This window comes from Chlamydotis macqueenii, chromosome 19 (assembly GCF_036417535.1).
Source record: "Chlamydotis macqueenii isolate bChlMac1 chromosome 19, bChlMac1.mat, whole genome shotgun sequence".
Taxonomy (NCBI): Eukaryota; Metazoa; Chordata; class Aves; order Otidiformes; family Otididae; genus Chlamydotis; species Chlamydotis macqueenii.
The window spans coordinates 2,435,315-2,455,033 of NC_141574.1; the positions used below are offsets into that span (position 1 = coordinate 2,435,315).

General features: G+C 47.7%; 1 protein-coding gene across 1 annotated transcript in view; it reads right to left on the minus strand.

Annotated features, from left to right (window-relative positions):
* Positions 1–404: 404 nt before the first annotated feature.
* Positions 405–19,719, minus strand: part of AATF (apoptosis antagonizing transcription factor) — a 53,098-nt gene continuing 33,783 nt past the window's right edge. The window contains exons 10-12 of the mRNA XM_086763309.1: positions 18,020–18,100; positions 14,671–14,742; positions 405–1,154 (exon numbers count right to left, since the gene is read on the minus strand). Coding sequence (XP_086619435.1) covers positions 1,091–1,154; positions 14,671–14,742; positions 18,020–18,100 — 217 coding nt within the window. The 3' untranslated portion in view covers positions 405–1,090. The remainder of the gene's footprint in view (positions 1,155–14,670; positions 14,743–18,019; positions 18,101–19,719) is intronic.

Consider the following 19,719-nt stretch of genomic DNA (forward strand, 5'->3'; position numbering starts at 1 on the left):
CAGCTCTTCTGCACGGATCACGCTAGGACAATCCGTTTACAGAAGATTTTAATTAGGTTGTGCAAAACCCGAACCAAAGCCAGGGCAGGTCGTGTGGCGCACACGCACGTTATTTACGCAGGATAACCCCCAGTTCGGATTGCTCACAGCAGGCTCACACAGTCCCCTTACAGGGATTTAATTTCTGCCCCCGGCTATAACAACCCCACACAACCCCTCCAGTGAGTCGTCTCCTCTGGCCAGCTTGCCCTCCATCCTGGCATCCGTCGGCAGTGTCACGGTGCTGGTGAAGGCAGGCTGGCTCAGACACCACCAGCAGAAATCATTAAGTGCACAGGGCCAGTACTGGACTGACAACCTCCCCAGTATGATCTAACCGCAGGACTGTCCCCGGCTGCACCCCGCGTTGTGCTCATCGCCACTCAGCAAACGTCCCCGCGTGCAGCGAGCGCTCAGTCAGAAACGGGAGCACGAACGGGGGGCTCTGGGTGGCTGCAAGGGAGAGCACCTTGTCTCTGTTCTAAGGCCATGTTAATTATGTAAATGACATTTAAATCCTCTTGACTCGGTGAAAATAAAGTCACACATTGCAGATACGCAGCCACCGACCAGAACAGCATGCCCCGATCCCCCGAATAAAAAGTCTCAAAGGATTTAACGCAAACGTGGGTGAGCTGACTGCAGGGGCCGGTGGGCCCTGCCTCCAGCGGAACGCCGAGCAGCCTGCAAGACGAAGGTCAGGAATCGAAAGAGAACAGTCACACGCGGCCTGAGTGTCTTTGGGAGGGAGCAGCGTGCATTTTAGAGCTGGAGAGGAGGGCGCTGAGCCAAGCTCAACCCATGCTCTTCTTTGGAGCCGGGGGGGATTCAGCAGCGACCGACTGGATGTTCCTCCGGCGAGGTTTTTAGGACCAAACCAGAGGGGAGAGGCTTTGCTCTGGGCGCTCCCGGGCAGCACTAAGTGACCACAGGAGGACGGGGCCGGGCAGAGGGGATGTCACGGGCCGGGGCAGCGTCCAGCGCAGCGAGAGGTACCCTGGCCGGGGCGGCGCTGCTCCGTCCCGCTCCGTCCCGGCGCGAAGGCCCGGTGCTAATTCTGCTCGGGTTCCTCAGGACTCGTCAGTTTGCCAAACAGCGAGCGATACAGCTCCGTCCTGCGGAAAAGAGGAAGGAGAAGGGGGAAAAGTTACTTTTCAAGGTGGAAATGGCAGCAAGAGGCGGCCAGCAAAACTATCCACTGCTCAAAATGAAACGGCCTTGTGCAATTAAAAACGCATTCAACAACCTTTACTAATAAACACAGGCAAAGGGGAGCACTTGCATGAGGCCGCTCACAGGCCGTACAGAAACACGTCACCACTTCGGCGTGGCTGGGTTCGGCATCGCTAGAGGATGGGGTGTCTGTACGGCTGCCCTTTCCAGACAGGCTCTTCACGTGGGAAAGCAAGATGGAATATTTTAACAGGACGTGTGAGGCTGCAGAGCCTTACGGAAGATTCAATCAGTCTGCGTCGAACTGTAATTTCACGTTCATACATTTTCTTGGACCTGAGGGTACTTGAAAAACAATGGGAGTGACCCAGCAGAGGACTCCAACTGATATCACACACGCAGCAGTTCTGACAACAGGAGCAAGCTTCCCTTTAAAAAGAAAAAAATAAGTGGGCTGGCGTTATTTATCTTTAATTTTAAAACCGAAGTAACCTGATGAGAGATGGGGGAAAGGAGAGAGCACTTTTATAAATCACACATCCCCGGAAATCAAGGAAAAGGCACCGGGAGAGGACTGTGTCCCACACGTGCACTGCCCAAAGCAGCAGCCCGCTGTAAGCCTGCACACACAGGCAGCGCTGGGGCCACGGAGGCCGGGATTTCCCTTCGGAGCGCAAGGATTGTCAGAACCACAACCAGCGATCCTGCTGCCGTGGGCCAGCGCTGCGATGGCTCGGCAGGGCCAGCGCCTGGGCCGGCAGCTGCTGCGGGAGCCAGGCCAGGAAAACTGTCAGGGCAGGCAGAGGAAGAGACTGCTCCGCCGCTCGAGAATGAGTAAAATACGGCTTCAGAGGACGAAACTCAGAGCTGACAGAGGAACTGGGATTTTGGCTGCCTCCTCAGTTAAGATCACAACAGGGACCACTCTCGCTAGGCGCTGTTTTGTAGATCAATAAAAGATGGCAACCGGTTTGAAATCTGTCTGCTTCTTGCAGACACTTCCCCCGGAGAGTCACCCGTCAGCCTCCTGAAAGAGGGAACTTCGGAGCTGTGAATGGTGATGGCAGAAGAACGCCAGCCATTAATCCCGGGAAGATGAGGAACAACGCAGCCGTTCCAGCGACGCGGGAGGCTGGACAGCCACGCGTGGACCACTGAGAAGAGAAACCATTCTGATTCACAAGGCCACATCTCTCTAATTAATTTTCATTTAGAAGCTAATTAACCAATCAGCTGCTCTGCCCTCAGAAAATGAGTCTGTGGCGAGGGCAGTGTCTCCGTACCCAACAAAATGGTGGATGCCAGGTTTTGTGTGCAAAGCTGGGCGCGACGGAGCACAGCTGGAGCGTGTGTTACGTCAGGAGCGCGCACGCAGGCTTCGGCAAGTTGAACAGCAACGCGAAATCAAACCAGAACTGATACTTGAAAAGCTGAAAACTTTGAAACTTGAAAGAAAACAAGAGAGGGAGAGGAACGCCTTACCCAAGCCTACACCATTTTCCATCTTTCCTGACCATTACAAACGTAACTGGCTTCTGCTGTTTCAGCTGGGAAATCGGATGGCAAGCGGCGCCACCGCCACAGGGACATTGCGGCTTTAAGGCTCTGTAAGTGAGCGGAAGGGAAACGCAGAGCGATGCTACTTAGCCCTCCGACAACCACGGCCCTCCAGCCCGGCCTTGCCGGCTTGGCTCAGACCCCGTCCTTACCCCGAGCAAACGTTTCCACCCGCACTGCAATCCCAGTGAAACTCCCGGGCAGCTCCCATCCGCAGCGCGGCTCACGCGTCGGGAGCGGAGTGGGAAATGCTGAAACTAGTGTTTTGATAGAAAATCATTTCACACTCAGGTGGGCAAAGCTGACAAACACTCGCCGCTTGCTCCTGTCCAGAGCTGAGCGGCTTGCGTACTGTCAACGAAACAGCACCGGTTTCGTTCCTTCTCCCCTCTCCCTGGTAGATGCCTCGTTTGAAACAGGGCGATTTAATTGCACTGAGGAAAACAGAAATAACACCACCAAACGCACCCAGAGGAAAGCTGGCGGCTCCTCTTCTCGGGATCTCAGGATCATTTCTATTTTCTCCCTGCCGCCGCCCCGGCGCAGGGCTCGCAGCCCGCACAGCTCCTGCAGGTCGGTTGCTTTAACGTGTGTGCTGGGCGCAGGCGCCGACCAGAGAAGTGCGGTTCTCAGCTATTAACGCACAGCTCCCGCCCGCGGCCTCGCTCCCATCCCTCCGGGCTTTGCTAAGGAACGACGTGGTCTCCGCACCTTTCCAGCGCTCTGCAGGCTCTCCCACGGGATTCGTACAGCCAACCTAAACCCCATCGCACCCCCGAGTCCTGACCCATCAGCTGGCTCTGCAGACACGGCCGTAGCTTGGGGGCACCCACTGCCCTCCACCGACATGAGCCGCCCAGCGTGGGGATATTCCTTGCCCTGGCCTTTTCACACTGGTGGAAAACCAGTGTCCTCAGGTTTTTTGTCTTTATTTTTGTTTTCTGAGAGTCTTCTGACAGATACAAGAATCCAGGGATCAATGCTGAACTTGCTCCAGTCCTACAGATTTTAAATAAACAGCCGTTTTCCAAGCAGGCAGGGCCCAGGGGGACTTCAAGTAAGAATTTGTCTTTGCCAGCGCTGGCAGATGCCGACACTCGTGGCCCAGGTTTCATGGGAGCAAAGAGGGGTTGCACCCACAGGCAGGTCCTGCAGCGCCGAGCCCAGCGTCCCCACGGCCCCCATCCTGCTTGGCAAGACGCCGGCAACCTCTGCGGAAGCAAAAATTCAAGTGGAGCTGTTCGAATAACAACACAGCATGGGCCGAGAGCGATGGGAGAAGGAAGGCAATCAGGTGGCCCCACCACCCCCAAAACAGAACAAATATTTCACCCTGCAAAACAACCCCAAAACTCACCATTTTTTCCCTCTTCTCATCATCCAGGCTCCCTTTCCTCTACAGCCTCTCCCCTCAGCAGGATTTAACCATGCAGAGAGTAAAACTCATCAATCCTCCAGGTTTAACCTTGTCTCTGTTTCAATTCACCAGGGGAAGTGTGGATTTTAATACTTCCAGCCCCTTAAGGCTACGCATAATGAACCCGGATTTTGGTTACAAAATATAAAATTTCTCTCCTCCATCCACATATATTAAACATCAGGCTTGAGCCACGGAGTTGAAACAACCCCCCCCAGCGCATGTCCGCTCCCGCGGATGAAGGAAAGGTGACTTCAGCACAAAGAGGAACTGGCCCCAGCGACGCGCCGAGGAATAACCTGCGCGAGTAATTAACGGTACTCACACCTCTGGTAAGAGAGTGTGGAAGAAGCAGGTCGATACAGGGGTCTTCCTCGAATTAAAATTTAACTTACCCTTTATTGCAACCCACAAAAGCAAGTAATGAGCACTAACATTTTTATTTCTTTTAAACTGTCATTTAGGCTGCAGAGGGGATAATTACCTATTTCCACTGTAGTAAGGTTTTATCACCCTTAGTGAGGCATTTTCTAATTTAATATTTTTACTATATTATCATAAAACCTGTTTCTGGAAAAAATGATCACGAACCACACAGCCATTTGCCATAAAACATGTGTGTGTAAGTACCTTGCCTTAATTATTTATGCCTTTCTTCTGAGCCGGCTGCGAAGGCGGGGGACAGCACGGGTGCCGAGTGCCGGAGCGCCGCGCCCAGGCACTCACCCTTTCCCAAGCTCCGGGCCCTGCTCCGCAGGCACCCGGAAAGTTTGTACAGCCCTTCCTTCAACGCGCCGGCAGCCCCAGACAACAGGTCTGCGTGAGGAAGGTGTTCTATTCTGCTCTCCGGTAGAAGAATCCTGTTTTCTGTGCAGTCTGCAAGGCGGCTGTGGTTACGCTGGTTTTCTGGGAAGAGCCAGGCAGGGACGCTCACCGCGCCAGCCGCACTGCGGACCCTGGGGAGGGCATTCCCCACGCAAGCCCCGAGCCAGCAGCTCGACGGGCTGCCCATTTGCGGCTTAACGCTCGCACAGCTCGGCCATGGTCGCGGCTGCACCGTGCACGTCGCAGACAAAGGATGTGGCTGCGCACAGGAGAGGTGCCAAGGCTGGCTCGCCCCAGCCCCGTGTGCAGCTCCCACTCCACGGCGGCGCAGAAATGCTGGCCGGCTCCACACCACGCAAACTGGTGATTTCATGTCAACGGCAGTATTTTTAAGAAATAAATAGAAGGAGCAGGTACTTCACAGCGAGCTTTGTGTGCTGAGCAGTGGACTTTGCCCCCTCCAAACCCCACCTATTGCTACTGCACACATTTTATAGGGAAAATCCTTGCAATGGAGAGCAAGGAAACACACAGAGGGCAGGAGTGCCCCAGATGAGTATTAACAGCAACAGCACATTTGATAAATACATGAATCATCAAAATATAAACCATAAAAACCATTAACGGTTCTCCAGAAAGCTGCCTTGCCCATCTGCAGTAGCACTGGTCCACCAAAGGGGAGAACACAGACCTCCACACGGGAGAGGAGAGTGGCCAACGCTGTGCTACCTCACGTCATAAGTCACGTTATTTGGGTTTTTTAAATATAGTAAACTAGTAGAAGAACAATATTAAAGGGTGAAAATGTAGTGTCTGGTGGGTTTTCTTCAGAGTGTTATTAATACAGCAATACGGCATGAGTCGCTGCTGTGTTGTTTTAGTAAAAATGTCCTCCAACAAATTTCTGTACCTTTTTCCATGTACCTTTTACTTCTTCTCTTCTTCCAGGAAAAAAAAAAAGAAAAAGAAAGATAATTTAGAATATGCCCCAAGCAGTGCTGAAATAACTATACCCACCCCATTCCTACTGCCATCCTCCTCTGGGAACAACGAATTTCTAATTCACAAAACATGGATACCCATGAAGAAAGGGAGGATGAAAAACACACGTGTCCCGATGAAACCTGAAGCTGGCTGTGGAACAGATGGCTGACAATTTTCTTGGAAAACTTTCTGTCTGTATCTTAAGGAATCTCTTGTGCAGCAGTGTGAAATTCAGCTTACTGGGTGCCCACAAGCACAGCAGGTTCCCAGGAAGAGAAAACAGGCTGCAGCCCTGTATTTCTCAATTTCCAGTCAAAGGCATCACCCTGCGTGTAACGCACGTGGGGTTTGGTTTGGCTCTGTATTCACACGCCTTCCAAAGCGCATTCCCCACTCCGGCACTTCCGCAGCTACAACCCACGCTACGGTCAACGACGCGGAGCAAAATGAGCAGCAGCAATCATCAAAGCAGAATTAAAATACCCGTGCTTTCCAAGCGAGGGGCCTGAAACGCAGAGCAGAGCGCTGCTGGGTGTCCGGCGTGCGGTGGGGGTGCAACGCGTGGTGATGCGGTGCGGGCGGCGCGGTGCTGGCCGGGAAGGCAGCCCCACGAGATGGCACTCTCTCACTCGATTCCCCGCCACGGCCCAAAACTGGAGCGTGCAACTCCGGCTATAAATTACCCAGCCAGACGGCTCTCATCACCCTGCCCGACGCTTGAAGGAGATTCAGAAAGGTCTGCCGCAATTCCCTCTCGCTCAGGCAGGTCAGGATTGGGTCCTTCAAGTCTGTGGAAATGCTTTTAGCCCCACGGCTTTAAATTACGAAAGGTGACATGTGACCTCTGGTTTGTCTCATGAGACCAGGCACAAGATTTATAAATATTTCAGAAAGCTGGTTCTTGCCCTAAACAAAGGGACTTGCACATTTTGTGAGGCTGGATCCGGGGACGAGGTGGGGAGCGAAAGGACAGCGAAGAGACGGAAGGGCTGCTGCTCAGCGTACCGTCCCCCAAACTTAACCGGACCTGGGATTCGGGCCTGCCCACTCTGCCACCAGTTCTGGACATCTCCCTGTCACCAGCACACACCCGCCTAGTCACCAGCCTCGAGCTCAGGGCAGCATTAACAGGAAGAGGGATGGAACCTCTCCCATCCCGATTTTGGCCCAAAGACCATTCACATTTTCATAGGAGCTTTCACAGCACAAAGCATAAGAGATGCGGACAAGTGGCTGGAGAAGTAGAAAACACAGGGAGGTTCAGAAATCTCCACTGGCATGCTTTCCAGCAGCAATAATTTCCTCACGAAATTCATAAAACGTTGCCTTATCAGTCTCTGGTTTTAGATGGGTATCTGAGCAGAGCAGCCACTGTAATGCTGCGTGTGAAGTGCCCTGCGCAGACGCGCACACAGCCGCGCGGACGGGCCCATTCTTTGTGTACCTTCACATCCCATATTCCTAGGATGATTTCCCTCTTTCACAGCTTGCCTGTTTTATAACAGATTTGATGCAGGAGAAGACAAATTGTCTCACAAAGGAAGGACGACAAATCATCTTGCCGCTCTTAACAGGTTATTTTTTTTCCCTTTAAAAAGGAAATTTCCATAACAGAGGCGTCTGTCTTCTTACCGGGGATGTCAAACATCAAATGCTGGGACACGATGATTTCAGCCCATCAGCACTCGTCAGGGTCACGTACACCGCTTCGCTGCCGCCAGCTTCAAAACACGCAAAGACTCCCTGTTCAAATACCGGCCCTTCTAACAACCAGGGTTAAAAAGTTTAGACAGGCTGTGTCTGTATAAACTTAGAATAATTTTTCCCACCCGAGGTTTGTGCCGCGCAGCACAGAAGCTGCTGGTTCGGCTGTTCCAGAAAGAAGGGCTTTGCCTCTTTTCAGGGACTTCTGTCATGGTGAATGTACTGGATTGACAAGCGCAGAGCCCAAATTCCTCCATTAATCTAGTCCCATGGTGTTTTAATTCCCAAAGCACAAAGTGAGCTAAGTTAAAGGCTGGTATCTCACCAACTTTTTTTTTTTTTTTTTAATATTAAACTCTTATGTCATATAAGTAAACTAATCTTTTAATACCAGGATTTCCTACTACGGACCCCCCTCTGCTTGCAGCAAGACACACTGTGACAAAGCAACTGCATTAAGTCCAAGAGTGAGAACGCTGCTTGGGAAAATACGTAACATCCTGGCTGGATCCAAGGGAACTGCTCTAATCCAAACCTCACTGGCAGCTGGATAATCTGTGTCTTACTTCAGCTTCCCAGCAGGCACTGGTCTGCTCGTGCAGGAACACGAGCGGGCTGGATGCTCTTCTACCGAGCATGATCCGAGGCCAACGGGACTGTGGAGTCATGGGCTTCATTTCTCGCACTTGGTTGTGGGATTTCATTCTGAGTCCAGTTCTGCTGCCTTGCAAGTCTGCCCTTCCAAAGTCAAACACAAACCATACCACGGCAGCTGCGGAGCTGTGGAGAGACTGCTTACCCATCTGCATATGCATACGGGTATCTATACAGTAATGCTAGTGTGCGCTGGAAAACCGGGTCAGCACTCGACCATACGCTAAAGAAAAAAAAGCAGAGGAAATACACTGTGATCAGTCCTACAATGCACGGGCAGTACACAGGACGTGGAAGAAGGGAGCCACAACATGGACACGTGCCCCTAGCTTGAAGTCCCAGTTGCCTGGGGTTCCTACAAACCAGAGACATGACAACAAGGTGACTTCTACAGCAGGCAAACAAGTTATCCAGCTAAACTAATGCCAGCAGCTGGTGGTGTACAATCAACACTGCCCACCGGTTCACTAACTGGTGACAATCACCATGCTGAGAGGTCTGAGAAGAGCAGGGGGAATTTCCCCAGCTTCTGGAAAGGCTTCTGTGCCTCACGTTGCAGTGAAACCACACAGTTTGGCCCAGTCCCATCATGGTCATCTTCTTCCCTCTAATCTGGCTCATAACAGATGGGAAGTCCTCCTCCGTAATGAAGAACCATTTGCCAAGGTAAAAAGCAACCTATCTAACAGCCAATATATTCTCCCCAACCTTCCCCCAGTCAGAAACCCCCGTTTAGAATTTCAGCTTGCGCTTGAGAACACGTCTCCTTTGTCCTGCCTGACTTTACCGCCGAAAAGGCTCCTTTTGCCTCCCATTTCTGCACTGGGTGCCATCTTTAATGATGATGTATGGGTGTCCTTTTCCTCGGCGGTGCTGTGGGGAGCGGGTCACACATGCGACACCGCCAGCATGTGTATCAACAGCAAATTATAAACCGTGTCAATCCAAGTTAATGCAAAGCTGTAATCCTCTTTAACAAGAGATCAAATCAGTGCCATGAGTTATGTTCATTCTGTAATCTGATAAGAAATAGAGTGAGCCTCTAATAAAAGAGTAATGAGAGCCCTTAATGATGCTGTTAAAAGGTAGCGCCAGTTAAAATATTGCTGTTGTTCCAGCTGATTAGATCACTGTTGCATATTTGCACAATCTTGTTTTACCTGTCACAATAACCTGAGCCGTCCTGGGAGATAAAGGTGTTTGGACCAAACATCTGTGTCCTTAAAGAACGTCTCTCCTGCAAGTCACTGTCCTCCAGAGGTGAAATAGTGATGTTCATCAAACTTAGCAGTAATTTGATAGCATACCCTTTTTTAACCTGTGTTTAGTCTCTGTTCCACACACTCACATACAGTGCAGAGATCTGAAGATCTATATATTAAAGCTGACAGAGAGATGTAACAAACCCAAAATCCACACACAGCTCTTCCCCAGAACACAGACTTCACCTGACCTTGCCACAACCAGGCTGTTTAGAGGATCCACTCCCGCAGACACAGCAACGCTGCACATACTGGAAATGTGCTCGCTTGTCTACGGACCTGCAGCTTTCAGTGGGAATCTCCAGCCTCAGTCTGCCCATAAAGAAATGCACCCACATAGCACAGGAGCTTTCTGCACAGGTGTCTCATCTCCCAAAAACATGAGGCTGTTCAGAGCTGGGCCAGCTGAAGGTGACTGCACGGAAGATCTGGGTTCAACTCAGCGCTAGCCCAGATCTGCTGTGCCACCTTTGGCAAGTCGCTGAGGCTCCTCACTCACGGATTTCTGGACCCAAACGCCTTTGGAGATACGGGCTATCATTCCTCTGCGCCTCATCTCCCAACGTGTACACCAGAGAAGGCTGGCATCTTCCCAACTCTGCTGCACATGGTGCTCCTGAAGGATGATGATATTAAAGGTTACACTACGCTAGAGACTGGAGCAACGGGATCAGCAACGTATCCTGGGTCACGAAGATGGGACAAGCATATTTCAAGGGAAGTCCAAGGAGTGGCACCACGTGATGCCACCCTCAAACTCAGGCGAAATCACAACCAGGAAGAGATCAACCCTGCTCTAATCCTGGGTAATTCCCGCCCTCTCCTCTGGACAACCTCTACAGCGCGCTTACATTCAAGCTTTCGCCTTCAGGTTCCTCATCTTAGGGCAGGCCCACTTACATAGCAATGACCTTGGACCGATTAGAAAAACCTTGGCCCCAGAGTACAATAAATGTATTTAAGTCTATAAACATACACCCCAAGACAACCATAAAAATCATTTTCCAGTGTATGTTTTAAAATACTACCAAGAGGGGTTAAAACAGAGGAGGGCTCGAGGCCGCGCGTGTCCCACACATTACAACATAATATATGTGAGCACAAGGTTAAACAGCCGTGCCCATGCGTAGGGTGCACGGAAAACTGGCAAGTGGAAGATTAATTGCCTGCACGAATGCTATTATTCCAACCAGCAGCAGGAATAAGAAAGAAAGTGGCAGTGATGTTGACAAAGGCAGTTATTACACTCACACGTTTCTTTTCTCAAATTCAGGCTGTAAAACAATTCTGGAGTGACTAGTCATCCCCTTCTCCACGCAGCGCTCAGGCTGCTTCTCCTCAAACGCGTTTGCTCTGTTTTCCCAGCCAGCAGCAGCAAGTGATAAATTTGACGTGCCAGGTCCCCAGAAGTCCTGGGCATCCCACAGCCACGACACCACCGCGTAGGGCCCCTCAGGGGAGCGCTAGCAGGTCCTTGCGCTACGTTAAGGTCTCTGCGCAGCCAGAGTAGCATAAAATGGCTTAAATGTGCAGGAGAATCAGGCCCCAAATGTACTCCTAGGCTGCATTAGTTAATTAATTAATCCCCTCAAGCTTCTGCCCATCCACATCTGCACAGAAATATTTATTTACTGGCATTTTCCAGCTATCTACCTGCCACTGTAGCCACTGGTAGAACTTAAGAGGAATGTTCTGCCAGCTCTGTTTCCACAACCCTTGTTTGTCTACAGCTCACTGACACTTTAAAATTTCTCACACTACAACGCAGGGCCCCTCCTTGTGCAGATGTGTATTTATTTTGGGGTCATGCCTTTTAAGTGCCTGACCAGAAAAAAAAAAAAAAAAACCAGCTCAGAGCATGATCACATCACTGTGAAGTGTATACTTGCATTTTCAATCTAGTAATTCACACTTGCAAACAATAAAATTACCTTCTTCTGTCACAAAGGAAAGCTGTTATCATTACTGCTTCCCGCTCATGCATACCGGCCCGGTCCTTTCTTTTTAATTCACCTGCAGTTTAAAGCAGATGTTGAATTCTTCTTGCCTTGTCTGGTACATCTGCGTGCTGCTAGAGAGGTATTGCACCCCGTTGCAAGGGCAGGGACATTTCAAACAGGGATGTGAACTGACCCCTAGAGAGCGGCTGTGATTTTCAAAAAAAATGACTGATAGCAGCAGATAGCTTCACTTTGGGAGAGCTGCACCAAAACATCCACAGAGGTCTAATTTTCAGATACTGGCCACGCCATTATTTTGAATATGTTTTACGTCTGGATGCAAACATAAATGGTGTAAACGAGGGAGGAAGGGAAGCAAAACTACATAACGCCCAGATTTTCAGTGTGCAAAGCAAGGATATCCACCCCAACGTGGAAGGGCTGCTGCGAAGAGGAAACCAGAATCTGTTCTCAAAGCCCACACTGAAGAGGACAAGAAATAATGGGCCTAAATTACACCAGAGGGAAATTTAAGCTCAACATTAGGACTAAACAATGCCAAAGCACATACACGGGGAGGAAGGTGCAGAGAAACTGCTTAAGGAGTTCTGTGAGGCCTGCAGTAGGCCAAGGTAAGGCACGTTCTTTGTGTTACAAGTCACCAGTGGGCATCTGGCAAACAGCAAGGAAAGCTTAGGCTTCTCCTTGTGTATCTGTGTCTTGTCTGAAACAAAAGCTCTCCTAAGTATGTTAAAAAATGAAATACTACTATTGCTAAGCCACTGTTTTTTATAGGCACTTCTCAACAGCAGACCTCAGTTGCACAGAAGGGGAATCAGCGTCACAGAAACACAGAGCGACCTGTCCAAGGTCACCCACAAAGCCACCGGCAGAACTAGGAACCAGCCCAGCCCGACTCCGGTGTCGCCCCATCCACGTCCACGGTTTGCCTGAAAGCCTGATCTTGGCAGAACGGCGTACGGCTGCCCACACGGTACGACCCTCAGGCACGCTCGCTGGTGTGCGAACGCGGCAGCCGACAGTCTGACTCTAGAAGCTTAACCAACATCAGGAGGTAAGCGGCGAAAACGCCGTTAACAGAAAGTATGGCCTCCAAAGTGACTATTAAACTTAATGTAAAAACTAAGTTCCCGCAGCCAGACAATAAGCAGCAACAGCTGCTGCCACCAAAGACTCAGTAAAACATGCAAGCGATGTAATCACCCGCTCAACGTGGAGAAACCCCCAGGAGACATTTCCTGGAAACCAAATGTCAAACGCTCTGTCCCTACCACAACGACAACCGTGTGGACACAGTGTAACGGAGATAGCGTCCCATTAGCCGTAACCGCTTCTGAGGGGCAGCTGGACCCCGGGCAGCCTATGGTGGACTCAAGGTGCCTCTTGAGAAGCGGGGAAATAAGGGTTATGAAGATGGCAGCCAGATGAAGCGTAGCTGAGGCCCAAGAAGGCCGTTGTGCAGAACAACTCCACTGGCCCAGCTGTTCCGATGTGCTTCATGTTTGCATTGACCTGCTGGAGGATCTTGGCTTCCAGAACGCATTTTCTAAGCAACTTTTGGAACACAAGTGAGCGCGGTGCACTGCGAAGGAGGCACCTCTGGGGACAGCAAACATAGTATAACTCCCAGATTATGAGGATCAGCCTCAACTTTTTTTCACCTTCCTCCCCATCACGCATGCTCCTTGCAAGCTGAGCTTGCCTTCATTCTGGGGACAGAGCGGGGGCTAAGATAGAAAAATACTAGAGTCATGTGTATCATTAACGCATATGGTGTGAACTGGTTTTTCCTGAACACATACACCACCTGGTAATTGCTCTTAGACAGAAAGATGTGGGGAATGAGCAGCACATCCCAGAACTTTTTCTACAGGATGGTACAACTGTACCAGGAATGTGTGTCTGTCCTGCATCACATTTTATTTGGAGCTATCCAAAACAACAAAGTCCCCAATTCCATGCAGGTAAGGAGGTCCCTGTCAGCTGGGAAGCACGGAGAGCTGCTTGCTCTGATCCTGCATAGCAGAAACAAAAATGCACTTGATTTATTTGCCAAATAGACGAAAATGTGTACGGTTAATCTCACAGTGCCAAGGCCATTTCTGTTCCTCTCTTCCTATGATCCAATAAGATGCTGGAAGAAGTGACCACCTTATACAGCTGGAGGCACAGCTTTCACCCAACACGTTTATTTTTGTAGCCAGAGGATCTAGGCAATATTCAGAAATGAGAGCAGTTTTCTAAGTTGAAAAAAAGAAAGAGTCAAGAAACCATAAGAAAGATGCAATACCCCAAAAGGCAATTGTCTAAGAACAGCAGGTATTTGGCTTCCATTTCACAAACAGACAAATGACATCTCTCTCTTCACAAAGCACAAACAATGTTCCACGACCCAGGGGAAAGATGTTTCTCAAGCCCTCTGCATCCATTCACTGGAAAAATTATCCCACCTCCTTCCCACAAAAAGCTCAGCATTTTGAGATTTAGTTTTAAAATGTGACACTTAGGAAATTTGGGTAACTATGCACAAAACTTCATTGATTTATTTATTTTTTTTTTTTTTACTAATCAGCACATTAAAAAATAATAGTTTTCCAATAAAATTCCTCACTCTTTAAATAGACATAAACACAAACAACATTTATTTAGGTCTTGAGTGAATCTTATCTGACCTATTCCAGTTATTAACTGATGTTAGAAAATGCATACTAAACAGAATTTAAACAGTTGCCATTTCTATTAAAAGACAAGGTCTTTGAAGGTTTCAATGATACCTGAAGACACCAGATAACTAAGTTGTCTGTTTCCAAATTAATTCCATAAAACTAGAAGATTTCAAAAATCGGAGTTTTAAAGCAGGAATCAAAATGTAGGTACTGAGATTTATGAAAATTTCTTGTTTGGTGTCACGGTAATTAGAGAGTGAAAGCTCAGCCAGACTGGCTGGACAGATGTGACCAAGACACCCGGGCTATGATGCCAGTGACAAATGGTTAACTGATAAGAAGAAATGGAGGGGGCGACAGACTGAAGAACAGGTCAATATCACGCTGTCATGGAGCCATTTGAGAAACATAATTAATCTATTACTCACCTGGCATCATCATTCATTGTACAGTGGTCAATAGGTGCCATGAAGCTCACCAGCTTGCTATGGACGTGATACCTGAACAGTGCAGGAAATAAGCAGGCAGCACATTAGTAACTATTAATGAAAATGAAACGTTGCTGCTTGAATAGAAACACACCCGTCCCTGAAATGCAAAGCACTGGCTTTCCTGGTGGCTGGTGTCTCATGAGTCACTAGTTGTAGCTGGCAATTCCCCCTCCCTTCTCTCCTCCTCCTTTCTTATAACATGGACAGAAGAATAATCAGATGATGCAATGAACTGAATAGCAAGCAAATCCTTTTTTTATCACAGCTAGAAAGAGGACATACAGCATCCATTAATTGTGTGTGAGTACCTAATCAGCCTCGCAGACAGACTGCCCTGGAAAGTCAGGGACAGAGAAACAAGAACTCGTTTTCAGCCTTCCCTTCAGCTGGTGTCTTAATCACCTTCTGGAATTTGTGCCCAAAGAGCCCACTGCAGGCAGCAGAGGCACTGGAGCATCAGATCTTCTCAAGCATCCATCTGCTACCACTTTTCCATTGCTCTGTGGTATCTGGGGCCCTAAAGGATATCAAAATCCTGCTCTGCTAGCCATATTCGTAGTTGGAAAGTCTCACTCTGAATAATTTACATGTAAAAATAACTTCCATGTAAAAACAGGAAAGGAGGAGACAGGAAAAAGACCTGTGCAAAGAAGAGATGGGGCATGCCCAAGGTGATACAGTGCTGCACCTGCCTCGGCTTCTGATCCACCAAAATATTTTTGCAAGCTGTACTGCACCTCCAGATACAGGATTCCCTTCCCACTTTCCACACTGGGCTGGGAACCTGCAGTAGCTTTTCATGACTTACATTCAAGGACCTGGCATATAAAATTTAACAGAGTACTGAAAACCTCTACCTGAAAAGGTGGCTTTAAACCCTAGTGTCTAAGGGCAGGGGTTCCAAACCGACGGCTTTTGGTGTACACTACCTTGCTGCCTACCCAAGCCTGAAATGTTTTATCCAAGCTGCTGCTATTTTTAGAGCTTGACAAATAGCAGGCAAAAGGATTCACAAGCATTTGCCCAGAGTCACCTTTCCACTCTGTCACCTCTGCACTCCCTTTCGTTTGCTTATGCAGGAACACTCCTTTGAGGGGATTTTTAGCTCACAAGACTATTTCAGGCTGGCTCTTCAGGCACAGCACATGCTCACCCTTACACAAGGGCTCCTCTGCACAATCTCTTTGTCACTCGTGAAGGAAACAACTGCCATGGTCTAAGGCTGTAATGACTGAGCCAGGGACCAGACACAGCCGTGCAGGGCTAGTACCGCAACAAACAACAGGTCAATAGGCTGGACTATACTACAGTTCGCTTATGAGACATTAACAGCTGATGGATTCATACAGATCGGAGCTTATACAGGGAGTCTGCGTAATGGCAAGGGGACTTAGCAATTCTGAGAAGTTCTCTGAAGTGAGCTGTTTGTCCAGAACTCATTACTGTCACATTTTTTAAATCAGGACCTTAAAAATCCCAGTCTAGTAGATATAAAATATTTAATTTCATTCACAGCAAGACATCTCATGCAGCACAGGACCAGAAAGCTGTGCACACATCATTCCCCCATCTCTACCTCAAGAAAAGGCACATTCTAGTGAGTGACAGCAGAGTTCTAGGTACCAGATTTCCAAAGCCTGACTGTGCAGTTTTAGGATGAGCTCACTTCCCCGTTAGTGCCCCAATTTCCCTGTCTATGAAGGGGACAGGTACTCGTGACAGGTACTTCTGAAAGCACTTGAAGATCCCCAGACCCTACAATAGCACTCTAACAGCATATTTCATCCAAACATGCTATGACATTGAAGGTTTGCTAAAGGATTGCTGAAAAGGAAGAATTAAGGAGACAGATGAAACTTAGTATGCAACAATTTGCTTTCCAGTGTCTCAAAGTCCTTCACAAAAACACCGTGAAGCACTGCTGCTGCAATTTTAGAGAAGGAAAAAGATGAACAGAGGGTAAGTGATCTGCTTGGGGTGACACTGAGTCCCTCAGTGGAAGAACCAACTACTTTAAAAACACTCTACCAAACTATTCTGAAAAGATGCTGGAGCTTAACCGCATGTTAATCCTAAACAAAGACGATGACACTTTTTTCTTGTATTGATATTTTCCTTGCAGGGTCAGTGCAACTTTTATTTAAAGAAGAAAAAAAAAGGCACCTAAGATCTAAGAGGCAATTGACTTGGCGAGATAGCTGATCTCTCAGGAATGCTGAAGCGCACAGATTGCACACAATGAGAGACTTCCCCATTATTCCTGGAGGTTTACGAGTCTGACTCAGTTGTGTGATGTTGTCAGTAGTTTTGACTGAATCATGAATATATCCAATTATGTGTGATGCTGACAGAAAAGAATATTGATAGTCAATAATTATAGGCTTTTCAGGCCAACAAAGTAGCTCTTCCCTCTTTTAATAAATTATCTTATGACATCTATCTTAAAAATTGCTATGCCAGGCCTGACCCAGACTGACTCCGCTGACTTTCTATCAGATGCCATCTAAACTCACGATTTATAGTTTACTCACAAAAGGATGGTTAATGTTGCAGATTTTTCAGGAAGCGGTGCAGCTTTTCAGCATGCCTCCCTGCCACAAATACCTCCTCCACTACAAATCATACAGTCATGCTAAACTCAGGGAGACTAATATATCTGCTCTGCAAAGGGGAAAAAAAAAAACAAACCCTATCCTCTCCAGACTGCTTCCCTTTCCATCCTGCTGTGTGGAAGATTCTTCCACTGGAAACACAATGAGAGAGATCAACCCAAATTAGTGATCCAGGAGTCAGGATGTGAAATGCTTTGAAGCTAAAGAAAGCTACGATGGGACTTAGAAAAATAAAGAGAGATTAGACAGCAAATTCCAATTGACAGTCAGTAGGAAACAGACATCTGCCTCACTGAGGCATTTCTGCATCTTCCCCTGGAGCTGCTATCCACCTTTTTGTCAGCTAAATATACATTGCACAAGAGGTGTTTATTGGCTTTCACGGGAAGTGACAGCCCCAAACCACTCAGGGACATTTGAACATCTCTCTCCAGTGTTTTCTGAGACCAATGAACACTCTTGCCAAGACTGATCTGGGCAATGCTCCCAGGCTACATCCAACCAAGCCCTGATTCCAGGCTCAAAGAACATTGCAGTTCCCCAGTGGATGCCCCAGAGCAAGACAGCTTGCCCTAAAAGGCATGAATAAGCCCAGCAATGCACCCCAGAGGCAAGCCAGTGCAGCCAGACTTCATTTGGCAAAATCAGAACTTCTTGCAGAAGCAGTCACCCACCTGATTCTTCTTCCTTTACTGGCTTTTCTGTCCACTTTCTTCTTTATTTTGCTTCGCAGCTTCTGGATGGCCAGCCATTGCCTGAGGAATGCAAAACGACAGCGACACAACTTTTAGAGCCACCAGCCCTGCTGATGGCAGTCAGAGGACTGCTGTTCAGGAAGAGCACTCTACCTGCAGGGAAACCCACGGATGCCACAAGCTTGGCTCCATTTTTTATACTTTCTTGATTACTGCATTTTTTTAAGAATCTTCAGAATTAAAAATAAAATCTTTACAAAATATAAATGCTAAAATCTGTAAAAAATGTCTTTACAAGTACTGCTTTTCTGTTTCAGCCTTGATGACTAGAATGACTTCTGTTTTGCACACAGAAAGCCCATAACAGAATAGCGGTCACATCCTATACTGATTCTTTGAGAGAAGTTATGCTAACTTCACGAACAGAATTATCATTATGCAGTAGATGTGCTCTGAATTTATTTCGTCCCTCAGTTTTGTGAAGTATATTGAAAATGATAAGCAAGTATTTCTCCCCACCATCTCTGACTTAAACCTGGCAATCCAGCAAGAAGCCCTACGTAATGCTCCAACTCTTACTACAGAAAGCTACAGAAGAAAGAAAAGCAATAAACACTTGCAGAAAGTGCTGTCTGATCCCTGACCGTATTTGGCAGGGGGAGCTCAACTCCTCAAATGCAAATTCTTCAAGTCAAAGAAGTTTTCAGCAGGGGAAAACTTCTACTAGTTACAAATATTTTATTTTTTTTTTTACGAAAGCGAGCGTCATCCTACCTGATTTATACAATGAAACTCGACATCAGGGAAAAAAATCTAGCAAAATCCAATTACTGCAATCTTAATATAATCTTAATTACTGTAATCTATTTTATTGTAAAGTCAGATAAATGTACAATGTAATCACCACTTAAATGTAATTTTGTCTATATCATGTTAAATTATAGTGAATAGCTTTCTATAATATTCCAGACATACCCAAAATAAATTTGACACACTGCACTAAAATTTGGGTAATATTTTACAACGATAAAAGTTCTTTCACCATCACAAAATTTCCTAATGCATTTTCTTCCCCTCCCCATACACACACCCCCACAGCACTTTTTCAGTGGAGAGCCCTACTCCAACATTTTCAGCCTTCCTCTGCTTTTACGCTTTTCTAAATTACAGCCACAGCTATTTAAATGTACCCTGTTCGTTAAGTGGTATTTGGAAGATTCTTCATTTTCTAACTATAAAATTAAACAGAAAAAGAAGAGCTTCTCTATACGGAATTATATTTTACTTCTGCATGCAGGAAACATTCCTTGATATTCTTTTAATTGTATAACACCTCTTCCTACAGCAGTGAGAGAGCACACGCAGGAACTGCTTTAACTGATCTCACGACAGAAGGTTTGCCCCTCTAAAACAATGACAAACCAGAGCTCATTATGAGAAAAGCCAAATTTCAGCAGCAGGCAGTCGCTTTGCCTAGTTCCCCCTCGCTAGGGTCGGGAGCATAACGAATGAATATGTCACAGAGGATGACTTTTCTGTCTAACGTCATACTGTTTTAAAATTTTGTTATGCAATTTCTTACACCTAGATGCTTTCTCCAGAGTCGTTCAAAATTTTGCCCTCTACAATGAGCTGGACTGGAAGCCCACACGGAGTTTTGCCCTTCCGGACTGGGATGC